The 12933-nt window shown below is 44.1% G+C and overlaps 1 protein-coding gene across 4 annotated transcripts in view; it reads right to left on the reverse strand.

Moving 5' to 3' along the window:
• LOC105249418 (vicilin-like seed storage protein At2g18540) overlaps positions 1–12933 on the reverse strand; it is a 74583-nt gene that overhangs the window by 18418 nt on the left and 43232 nt on the right. For 2 of the 4 annotated variants that reach the window (XM_011254859.3, XM_025415071.1), the window contains one exon: positions 5512–5764. In XM_011254859.3, coding sequence (XP_011253161.1) covers positions 5512–5760 — 249 coding nt within the window. In that variant the 5' untranslated portion in view covers positions 5761–5764. Of the gene's footprint in view, positions 1–5511; positions 5765–7019; positions 7207–9803; positions 10284–12933 lie in introns of those variants that run through there. The other 2 variants (XM_011254858.3, XM_025415070.1) reach the window with 2 other exon arrangements.

Raw genomic sequence — 12933 nt, forward strand, 5'->3', positions numbered from 1 at the left:
CTTTCGCGTGCACCCCATGACAGTTACACGTAAATGCATGTATATTTACGTGGGACTTTCCCGGAGAGAACTTGTACGAAAGGGATGCCTACCCCCTTTTCATTTCACCGCTCATAATTCTCTCTATTCCCCAAACTATCCATCTTTTCGAGTTAAAGTTTACCACGTACGAGATGTCCCAGAGCGCAGTAACTCTTATTTTTCTTAGCCTGGCTTCTAGTATCAGCCAATGTGATGACGGCAGCTTCGACGGACAATGAACGAATATATCCCTATAGATTTACGGTATCTCCAAGTCGATTTCCAATCTAAAATAAAATATAAAATAAAATAAAATATATAAAATAACATAACATAAAATAACATAAAGTAAAAAATATATATATTAAATATAAAATAAAATAAAGTAAAATATATACAAAATGTAAAATAAATATATGTATTAATATAAAATAAATATGTATTTTAATATAAAATAAATATATACATTAACATATAAAAAAAAATATATAAATGAGTAAAATATATATTTAAAAAAAATCTCTTTGGAACGTATTCTGTCTTTGATGATATATAATTAGCGTGTAAGAATGACACCCGAAGCATTAGCACCTCGTTAATGTTTCTTGGCAAAGGACAGGATTACGTGCCGACATATTTGTTCTTTCGGTTTGCAGTCCATCACACACAAATGTAACTTTGAAATTACAGCCGACGAAAACCGAACGGCCGTGATTATTGCCACGTTGGAGTTGGAAGCTTTCTCCTACCGGTCTTCCATTTGATTTATTTCGTTCTGTTCTAATTCCGAGCTGCCCTATAATAGAGAACCTCGAGTTCGAACCAAATTGAATCGCCTTTCCTAGAAAAGGCACCGCAGATAAATGCGAAGTCGCGCAGGAGAGGCTCTATTTGCGACTCGTCAAAATATTCCGAGAGAATCGCCGAGATAAATTAGACTTTGAATTTTCGAGAATATCAAATTAACGAGGAAATGAATTTAGACTCTCGTTCCATCTTTACATTTTGGAAACCGAGGTACATATTTGTGTAATCCAATTATTATTTATAGTATCGGAGAGTTGAATAATCGATACGGAAAATACTTTTTTTACAATCCCAACGTTTTTTTTTACAACGACAAATTAACAGTAGAACAACCGGCGTTGAATATTTAGCTTCAATTGACATTCATCAATTTGATAAATATTTGGAAAAGTACTTTATTTGTTATTATTTTTAATATTTTTAATGGCTTTTAATTAAACAAACATTTTTACTTCGCGCTTATTTATTTTCATGTTAAAATAACATTGCTCAGAGAATTCAATTTTCCAAATAAATTTTAATAAAATATAACGTTATTAAATCCGTCACATTTTAGGACATATATTTAGGTATATGTAGATATATATATTATAGACAACTTGACTAAATTACTGATTGATAGAGAATAAATAATAGCACAGGCCTGCGAGGGTTACAAAAAGCAGAGTAGGTAAATCATAGATTTTTTGACGCTGAAAACGAATCTGGCCGTAGAATTTCCCCAGCACGTCAGGTTTCTGAATAATTTATAGTTAAATAGTCCAAAAATGGCAATTTTGGGAAATTTCATGAATTTATTATGGAAGAAACTAATTTTTTGAAATATTTCTGCCAATAGCATCGTATAGTACTAGTCTTCACCTTCTAGACTAATATTATATGATGTCATTGGCAGAAATATTTCAAAAAATTAGGTTCCCTCATAATAAATTCATAAAATTGGTCGAAATAGCCATTTTGGACTATTTAACCACAAATTACTCAAAAATCTGACGTGCTGGAAAAATTTTGCGGCCAGATTTTCTACTTATTCTACTTCTTTTTGTTATTAACCAAACCTCAAATTTCGTAGCCTGTGTAATTTGGAGAATATATAATTTTTTATATCGAAACAAAAGTCAACATACATTTGGACAAAAGCACCTACTTAAAAATTAAAATTTGTTAAATCTGTAAAATTTTTTTGTAACAAAAAATCTAAAATCCCTCATTTTGAAGAATTTGATCTAGATTCATAAAATCCCGATGTTTGAACAGATTTTTAAAGTATACTTAAAAGAAGCAACGCAAATATTAAACTATCCTGGCCAATATCTACTGTTCTCTTTATCTTTTAAAGTACTACCGTTACTCTAATAAATCTGCTCGCTCGAACGCGTAATTTAAAGTTTCCGGAATCGTTAATACTGCATTAATCTATGTTAATCGTGTTAACAGTGTAGCGGAGGAGGAAAAACTCTTTATAAGGTGAACGAAGAGAAGAACGAGCGATCATTGGAATCTCTTCGAAATTGAATAACCTTCATGCAATTCGACGGAAGCGAAAGATTGCGTCACGTCGTGTTTCTAGCGTGCATTATGGTGGTTTGTGCTGGTATTATCAACCCCTAGCGCCGAAGCTTCAAGGGTCAATGACCAAACCACTTATGAATTCATTATTTAACTTCGTGCCGCGAACTTTAGATTTAAAAACTGATATGCATATACTCTCTGAAATTACAAGCGATAACTCGTATCTCGAACATCAACTCGAAAGCCACGCAAATTATTTTACTTTTGTAAAGGAATTTGTTTATTGCGATATATTTCTTGCGAAAACAATCGCTTTATGAAATAATTTTGATATATTTCGAGTGAAAATTTTTCGGATAAAATAAATAACGATATAAGACGAACATTTTCTACTCAAAAAGTACTGGAACAACAGCTTGGATCGTTAGCTGGCCATAACCGTGAATCGAAAAGCTTTTTTAGTTCGCCAAGAGAGCGGGGCCGCCAACGGTTCCGTTGGAGGGTGGTTGAAACAACGGCTCGCCCCCTGGAATCGCGTGGACGTGCACTTACGTGACTCGCAAGGGGGAGCAGACACAGGGGCGTAAAACTTTAGTCCGCCGGCGGTCTGGACGGCCACGAGGTACAATCCTGCCAGCTTGTTATTTTCTGCAAACCCAATTACGTTGCATCGAGGGAGAAAATTCGCTTTGTTTTTACGACTGCCGTGATGTCGGATGCGGCCGTTTCTAAATTGGTTTCAAGAAAAACATCGAAATGACATGACGACAGATGACATGACGTATAAATAAACAGAACGCATATGATGTAAAAATTGATTTGATTTTTCAAAATAATCGAACGCTTTTCAACTATCTCGAAAATGAAAACATTTACAATTAGATGGTATTGAATTTTTTATACGAAAATTTTGTGGAAACTTAAATCATAAACCGGTGTTCCGTTCACACGCATGGAAAAGTAGAAATGTGAAGCTGTCGCAAACAGTGTTGAAAAAAATGTCAAAAAAGTAAAGAGGGGAGCGCGATATCTGACGGCGATAATCTCGAGTGACGAGCGGTATACATCGATTTTTCTTCTCCTTGCTTTCGCCTATCGTTCTCCGTTCATCATGACGGCGTTAAACGAATATACGACGGATAAAGTCCACATGCCGGGCCCTTAGCTTACGATCTTAATGTCGAGTTGGCGTGAGTCTTATCTGGAAACACGCCACCTTGTCAAATTTCATCAGTCCTTAAGAATCGCTCGATTTTTAAACGACGCAACTCTTGAGGACGCTTCCTACATTTATATCGTCAAGGTTGAGGTTGATCGTTTCGTTGCAGAGCCTCTCCAAGGCTTCTTTCGAGACTTATTTAACATACATCACGCGAGCGCGTTTAACTCCAAGTTCTTTCAGTTCGTCTCATTGTCTGCTTCTCCTTCACGCTGATGGATAGTGGATGGATATCGAGAACGTCTCGCAGCCTAGCAATTCCAATTTCCGATAGCGTAACGATAAATCAGCTGGCTAGACGCGAACTGGTCTCGCGAAATTCCGGTTTGCTGCGCGACACCGCGAACGCGATCCTTGGTTAGGAGGCTGCACGAGATATTCGCGGTATCTCGGTAACGATCCGTCGACCGTGTACGCAGCCTCTTGGCAAGTTTCCCTAGCGGGGACACTTTTTACTCGTTCCATCTCGCCGCGGCCGCTCTTGCCAAGCCCGGCACTGACCTAACAAATTATCCTCGAACCGGGACGCTGCAAGCGACGACCTTGAGAGAAACACCGTGAGTTTCAAACAGTTTCAGACACTGTCGTCGTGGACGAGATTTGAGATTTACTCGAGCGGAAGCGTAGGTGACGAGCTCTCGTAGTTTCAATCGGAATCTCAAGCGAAGATCGTGCCTTCCGATATCCTTCACGACCGTGTCAGTTTGTCAACGAACGTTTCTAGATACGCTATCGTTTATACGCTAGCAAGTCGCCGTAAGTCGCCTTTCCATCAGCGATCAGCACCCGCTAAGTCGACCCGAATCACGATAGCCCGGGACGGACAGAAATCAATACGCGTTCTCACAGTTTACAGAGTTCCATGAAATGTGAATTCTGCGGCGTCAGCTATCCCCCGAGTGGATATCGACTGGAGGTCCAGTGGGCTATTTAATGCAGCAACCGGCCGGCTTTCGACGTCTTTACATGCATCTCGAATAACAGGATAACGCGTCCCTAAATCATGCAAACGTAAACTCTGCAGAATAAAAAATTGAGGCGTCTCTCTTTTCTCTTAGCGAAATTCAGCCAACAAAGAGTTAAAAGTTGATTGCGAAAGTGCTTAATCAATGAAAATTAACAAGGATTCGACGAATAAGGTTTCAGAACGATACGAGGCATCGTTTCGGATACAATCGCATTTTCTTTCGTAAGACGACGCGAGCAATTTGGAGAATCTGGGCTAATAACGAGGGCAAAACGATGCTAAGGCAGCCGCTTAATAAGAATCGCGACGATATAAAAGCAAGTGGTTGTAGCCTTTAGAAGACGATACAGCTTTCTCTCCACCAACGGGGGATGATCACGTTTTTCCCTTCCCTCTAGAAAATCGAGCCCTTTCACCGTTCTCCCTCTCTCCCTCTTCAATCCTTTCTCATTCTCTCGTTATCACAGTCTTAAACGATATAGAAACAAGCTACGCAATCTCATCATCCCGTTGACGAACCTCCGATAAAAACGATAAACGACGTACGTCGTCAACCCTTTGATTAGAAAGGGTAAAATGATTTTTTTTCCTGAACTCGTTGTTGATCACGTCACGGATCAATATCGGCGGAATATACGTATAATAAATCTCTCTCCGGGCCAATAGCCATAATACATCATATTTATTTCCAACCCTCGGCTTTCCTCTTTTGCTCAATCTGCGATTTCGTATTTTTGTCGCTTCGATGTAAAAATAATACGATCGAGCAGCAAAGTCAGCATAAATAAATTGTTGCACAACCGTGTTCGCTTGCAATCAAGTTATTATCTCACTCCGCACTTCGCGACTAAAAATAGACTCGGACCGATGACGTAATACAACAGGTGGGATCGCAAGAGACCCATCTCGTGCGCAAGTTCCTTGACCTGCCGACAGGCAAACGCTCCGGGCAGGTAAACATACACAACTAGAGAAATTCACTCACGATTTTATGATGAAGATGTTGCAGCTCCCTTTCGGTGACTCTTCTGCGGGAGAGCTCGCGTTGCTCCCGCCTGTACTGGCTGTACTTGTAGAAGAGGTACATCCCGGGTAGGGCCAACACCACCAGGGGTTTCATCAGGCCGGTCCGTCCGCCACCACCGCGAGCACGTGGCTCCGGTGGCTCGTCCAGGTCCTCCAGTTGACCGGCTCCCTCGACGACGGCCGGCACGGCCGCACCGGCTGCTGGCATCCTTCTGCAAGGTAGGTTCGAGAGATCTTATATTTACGTCAATCTTTTTTATAAATTATAGATAAAAACTTGCGCGCGAGAAAGAGAAATATTCCAGAAAAATATCTTCGAAAAAGATATTCGAATATTTCTCCCTCTCCTCGTCTCTCTTTAAATTACTAAACAAGGAATCTAATGACCAATACGGCACATTACTGCGAACAATGTACTCGTTCCGGTGCATTGAGAAGCTTATTGAGGATATCGGACCGCTACGGTAGCTATTCCGCTCATTACAAGAACATACAGCAAACGGAAAGCATCTGGTCGATTACCGTCAACTTTCTGTATTTTCTGCTTAATATGTATGATACGCGTTTTTTTCATTCATACTCTTTTCAGATAAATCTCAAGGCATCAATTCGTGCGGCAGCAATCGAACGACGAGCGGCATGGGACTTCAGTTTCAGTTCGTCGGCTTCGAACGAATGGAGAATTTTAGGTCGACAAAAAAATCAGATATTGATTATTGGTTTCCCATCAAATCCGTTTTTTTTTACCGAGTCGTTGCGCCGAGACTGAATTCGCGCATCGGTTTTAGTCATCTCGTATTCCAGACAATTCCTCTCGCCTCTTATCTCTCCTCCTCTTCCTCATTTTTAGATATTTATAATCCTCCCTAATATCGCGCTATGACATCTGAGAAAGAATGGTTTTCAGGTCCATATTTATCCTCTAATCTCGCGGCTTTAATCTCGCAGCTGTCGGGATTATTTCCGCGATCTCTTGCAAGGTTTTTATATTTGTATGATGTAGAGCAACACGAGAAGAACAGATAGGACCAGACATTTTGCAGATATTTTGGACATTTCCTTTGAATTTTGCAAGAATCATCAAGAGATGAAGCATCCTCCTCTGAATCCAGTTTTAAAGCTCTCGATTAATAATCGCGAGTAAATCTGCTCAAAGTTTACAGATTATGAATATATATCGCGTTCATCAATCATGCTAGATTGGCTCGATGCGATTAAAACTGCAATTACCATCGTGTGAAGCATCTAAAATATTTCCTGCTGGGAATCAAAGTCGTATCGATCTTTTTGAGGTCTGACGGATAAAGAATCCACGATTCACTCGGTATCACTAAGAAGTTCACTTAACGATCTTATACATCGGTGATATCGAGATATCGCGTCTACGAATCTTCGTGACTTCAATGAAATTTCGTAATCTACTTGCCGGTCGTTCACCGTCTATATTTAATCCAGTCGTCTACTTGCCGTTCTATTCTTAAACCGGCTGCTCTAGAAATACACGCACAGCTCGCTCTATATCGTCGTCGTCCAGAGTCAGGTCGTATACCCTGCTTCGTTGCACTTTGTAGGTAGACGTAGTGCACGTTGGTCGATGGTACACGCGCTCTCGACATTGCTTCGTCGTCGATGATCTCCCGAACGCAGTCGCGACGATAAGAGACGATAAGAGCAACGATAACAGCAAGTCATATTTGCGAATACGCAGTTTTTATACCGCGACAGATTAATCAATGATCCGCAAGACCGACCGCGAAAACATGCAGAATAAATAATGCATCGATCACGTCTATTTATCTGCCTTTACCCATCAGCGTATGCAAATATTTCATCGAGACAATTTTCAGCCGTGTCCGTGAGCGTGCGCGCAGTTTGCACGATTGGTATCAAGGCTCAAGTTCTGTTTATTTTATGGAATCTTTGTAATTTCGAGTTACAAGTACATCCACTCCTCGGACGAAATAGCGAGTTGTATTTTCAGAAAAAGATTGCCTTGTGGGAATCAGGATTATAATAATTATCATTTTTCCTCCTTCTCATTCTTTCCTTTTTTTTTTTTCAAGATAGGTTTTCTGAAATTGTTTATCGTGTTGGAAACTCGTCGACAGCCTGGTATGCCTACGTTAAAATTGCGTTCGCCTGTTAAAAGTGATTGCAGTTATTTCTGGCGATAGGCGCGTGCAACGATCGATATGTCATCGTTGCCGAACGTTACGAGGACGTACTTTTTTTTTCTCGCGTGTTCTCCAACTCCGCCGCGACAATTTGCGTGAAATTCGCGCGAAAAACTCGATACCGTCGAGATACGAGGGGAATCATCGAGATACGTACGTGTAACGCGCGCATACGCGTTATCGCCATGGGAGGTAATATATTATCGGAAATGAATCGATATATCGACTCATCGTTGTTTTGCACTTCGCACTCGGCGCCGCGAAAACATACATGACCTGAGGGATTTCACGACGATGTACGACACGAGTAATTTCGCAAAGGACAAGGTCGATGCTGCCAGCTTTTTACAGATTTCCTTTCGCAGGTAATCATGGAGCGAAATGTTTTCCCATCGGAAGAGGGAGACAGGAAGGGAAAGGAGGACAAGGAAGGAGAGAGCTTCGATCATCACGGCCAAATGACACGTGCAACTGATACTAAGCTAATTTGCACAATAGTCGATGTAATTAAAGCCGTCGCATGAGGTATTATACTCGTTTACAAGATTAACATTATACGGTTATCGATATCATTAGCGTGCTGTTACTTTTTCCAGGGAAGCTAGCCACGATAAGATGCGAATCTCAGTTGAAATCGATGTCGTTACGTGGGTTATCGGTTGGTTTGGAGAGACAATCCGGAAGGGTACCTTTAATATCCGGAAATTCGGACGAAAATACGTGTCAGCCGCACCCCCCCGTGAAAGCGAGGACAACGAGGGGAGCGAGGGCAGATATGAGGAACGATGAAACGGTGTTCAAACAACTACGTTGTTAGAGCGCGAATATTATCGGGCCGATCTGATGTCGCATACATACGTATGCAGTTTGCCTTGACACAGCGTTGACGGCGGTCGCACGAGCAAGGACAACCCAACATTGCGGGATAACATCGTTGACGATATTTCTACGGCCAAGTACACACGTTCCGCGTCCGCTATTTTTATGTTCTGTCAAGTCTCGGTTCGATTGACTCGCCACGCTATTAGAATCGATCTTGGCCGCTCTTTTTTTGTCTCCGCATTGCTCGATGAAAAAGTATAACAACGCGGCGAACATCAGCTCTAGCCGCACCATCGGTCAACGTTTGACGAACAGACATAAGCCCTAGTCGAGAGTCTGCGTAAGGTAAAGACGATGGGGATGAAATATAATATATTTTTCTCGGCGTCTCTCGAATTAAAAAGTCGAATAAGTATTGATTACGTTAAACAAACCCACGCCAATGTTGGTTTACTCACAAGTATTGTAGAAACTGTGTTTCATGAGTACACAAGAATTTTTTTATATTTTTTCCATGTATAGTACATGAGATTTACTCGACGTTAAATAATGATCGTTGAGTTTGTAGAGAACGAGAAAAACTATGTTCTTAGCGTTTAACTGCAAAGTTGTTGTCATACGTCGCTGTTTGTCGCACGGACCGGAAGAAGCATCAATCACAAACGCAATGGGATACTCTTGTCGAAAATTATACGATCAGTTTTTCCGTCGATTGCGGCGAACCATCATTCCTTGTGTCCTGCTACGTGTTTTGCATCGAGATTTTCCTCATAAATCCCTTCGTAAAATCACGCGTGTATCTGTCTTTCGTAATTTCATAATCACGTTGTCATTAGGAACGCGCAAGACGCATCGTTTCCACCGCTCGCCTGTCGAAATCTGGCTGAATTTCATTCATTCTGACAGCAGGTGCTACGTCGCCGACGTATAACGTCGCGACGAGGCGACGAAGCGCAAAGGAGAGCTATGTCTCTCTCGTCACCTGTCATCGTTCCCGCCAAGACGATGCGTACTACACGTCCGCGGGAATCGACCATCGCGTGTCGTCCGCCTTCATCGATCATCAGCGTGGCGAGTGCATCGCGAATGAAACTCGCACACGAGGAGGAGCGTACTCGAAATCCTGTCCTGTCGTGGACACGCGTGTCACCTCCTCCGAGAGTACAACAATCCGAACGTCTCACTCTGGCGTCACGTGCGGTTACCCGCCGCGTACACGACCCGCTCTCGCCTTCAACCCACGTTCGTCACTTACGTTGTCCTGTCCTCCTCACCCCTCCAAGGCAAGTCGCGAACAGGATGAACAGGGCGAAGAAGAAGGAGCCCTCTCCTCCTCTCGCGCGCGCTCACCACAGCTCAGCTCAGCGCGGCCAAACGCATCGCCGGACTATCCTCGCCGTATCCTGGCGGTATACCGGCGGCTGCACTGGCGGCGTGCCTGGCAAGCCGAGGCAACCCTTGCGAGCACACTGCTCGCTCCGTGCAACCCCCGGCCCCGGCTCGCTCGCGCGCCCCCGTACGTCGCGATTCGTGCGCGCCCGGCCGGCGCGTCGGCCGCTTCCGGAGAAACGTATATTCTCCGCCGAGCAGAGAGCACCACCGAGGAAGAGGGAGAGAAGCGAGGAGCGTGCGATGCCAGGTTGCGTGACGCAATGCGTGATGGAGCGCCGCGCGAACCGACTCGATCGAAACAGTTAGGTCGGGCAGCCACTGAGAGGGATGATGGGCGATGCTGATTGATGCTACTGCTGCTGCTGCTGGTGCCGTTGCTGCTGTTGCTATTGCTGCTGGCGCTGCTGCTGCTGCTGCTGCTGTTGCTGTTGCTTCTGGCGCTGCTGCCGGTGGCTTTGGCACTGTAGCGATAGCTCTGTTCGTTGGAGGAGGATCGATAAAGGGAGGAGAGAGAAGCGATGTGGCTGGAAGAAGGTCTGGGGAAGAAACGAGGGATGTGGATATCTCTCTGCGAGAGATTTTCTTTTACGAGATGCGTCCCTGTTGCTCCCTCCGATCCGCAAAAGCATTTTCCAATGTCGAGACGGTTTTAGTTCTCCCCTTCTTTTCTCTCCCCATCTCGTCTTACCCCCCTATGCTCTAACAATCTCACGTCGGTGCAGTACTCGAGTTTAGTGAACTTCCGATAGAAGTTTCCCGATAAATGTTCTATTCTCTATTGGGCACGTCTGTCATTGAATTAGAATTACGATAATTGATTGCTTTAATGAATTAACATTTATTAAATTGTCACGCTTTTAGGATCGTTGCAGATTTATAATTGAGAAAGCGAGGAAACAATGTTAAAACTATCTTGATTAGTTTCATATGTCGAATAATGTAACGCTTTTCTTTCTTAGATTGTTATTAGCTAACAATCAATTCATCTATCATTATTTGCATTCTTCGAACCATCGTTCTTGGAATATCCACAAATCGGTTTCGATTGATCGCTCACTTGGCCGCATCATGCATATGAAGAAGGGAGCCACCGTTCTCTTGAATCACAGCCAGGAATTTCGAGCGAGACCATTTTTCGTGACGTTTGACCCGCTTCTATCGAACGGTAGTGACGTCATCGCGGAGAATGTCAGATCAATGGTCCCCGGGGAGTTGGACGGATGCTTTCCTACCCTCGTGCATCCTCCTGACTTAGGGTACTTCCAGCCATGTGTAGCACGTGCGATTATGAGCTACTAGCCCACGCACCGATTTTCGGTCTGATTGAAGTTGAGGAAGGCCGTACGGGCCGATAATGCAATATTACGGCAACTGAACGAGAGATAGGGTCCACGGGAATAAATTCAAAGAGAGAAAAGCCACACGCGAGAGGAGGCTTTTAAATTTACGTCGCGATCGCGCTCTCTCTTAATGATCGTTTGGCTGCATCGCACGCTATTTTCGTGGAAGAATGAAAAGAAAGCCGAGCAGCCGCCAAAGAGATATTTTCGCAAATGGCCTTTCTCCCGTCTGTGCATTTACCACGACCGCCGGTAATTTGCTGCCTGAATTTCAATCAGTCGCGGATGAAGGCTCTGATTAATGTTACGTTATCGGACAGATTGCCCGGACGACTCCTCGCGTATCGCCTCGCGTTAAGCCGCCCACGGTTTTCTCGGATGAGAGCCCCTGCTACGACGTCATACAGAGTTCAATGACGTCACAGAGCCGTTCGATACGAGAGCGGGAAGCCTTCGTAGTGGAGGGGGGTCGCCACGCCGATGAGATGAGAATAAAGAAGAGCGTGGTTCTCCCGACTCGGAGGGAAGAAGAGAGAACGAGATGAGCGCGGCAGACGACGAGGGACCCGCGTGGAAGCTGCAACTTTTCACGCCGCTCCGACCACGCGCGCTTCGTTGTCCGATTGTTATCGTATACGCATTATCGCTATTCATTATCGCGTTCATCGTGCAGCTACCGAGCATCGCGCACCACCCCGTGTACCCGTGCAATCCCGCGCTCTCGCCGATGTTTGATCGGAGGAGCCGCCCCCGATGACGCGCGTTAATTAACCATCTCCCCTAATATTGCGCGACGTTTCATTAACTGCGGACAAGCTGCGGAGGATCGATCATATATACATAAGTTGGCGCACACACGCGATGCCGCTCCAAGATTTCTCTCGGCGCGGTTCTTCCCGCCCGCGTCCGGATGCGGCGCCGCATTGCGCCACCCCCACTATCAGCCGCCACCCCCCCGCGCTCATAAAGGCGCCCCTTGTAATTCTCTTACCGTGGCAAGAAATGGCTCTTCCGTGCACTTTGTCGTAAATCCCTTCCGTTACTTCGTCGCGGAACAAGTCCACGGACGCCTGCGAATTACGCGTTGAAAGCAACGGCGTCCCGGCTTGCTTAGCCGCCTGTTCCTGGACCGGTTTAAGATATTATTTTCCCAATTATTTCAATAAAGTGCCGCGTTAAATGTTGGCATTTATTCGATCGCGGATATAATCCAACGCCGATAAATCTCTCCGTGCTTTCTCCTTCTCTCCCTCTCAATTAAACGATGAAATTATAGACGCTCTTGCGTTGTATGTAAGAGTTTTAAAAAGTAACGTTATTCCCCGTCGAGAAAAACGATAACGATGTTTCATTGCCTTTGTCAGGTAGAAAGCTATCGTTCGCGGGGTGTCGACTTCCTCTTTGTAGAAACTACATGCGAGTAGCGCCATTCACGGATCAGATGAGGCAGACAATACGATAATTCTCAGAATACGTCGGTGTTAATCAACCGGGGGCATATTATCCTGCCCGGTGAAACGCGTAATCGATGTAATTTATGCGTCCGGTTTCGCCAAGAAGCGAAATTGGAGTAAATTGAAATGGCCGGTGGAACGTAAAACGAGTTCTACGGAGACTTAAGAACGCGATGAAATTAATCTCTATGTTCTCGTT

Source organism: Camponotus floridanus, unplaced genomic scaffold, assembly GCF_003227725.1.
Source record: "Camponotus floridanus strain SB8 unplaced genomic scaffold, Cflo_v7.5 scaffold96, whole genome shotgun sequence".
NCBI lineage: Eukaryota > Metazoa > Arthropoda > Insecta > Hymenoptera > Formicidae > Camponotus > Camponotus floridanus.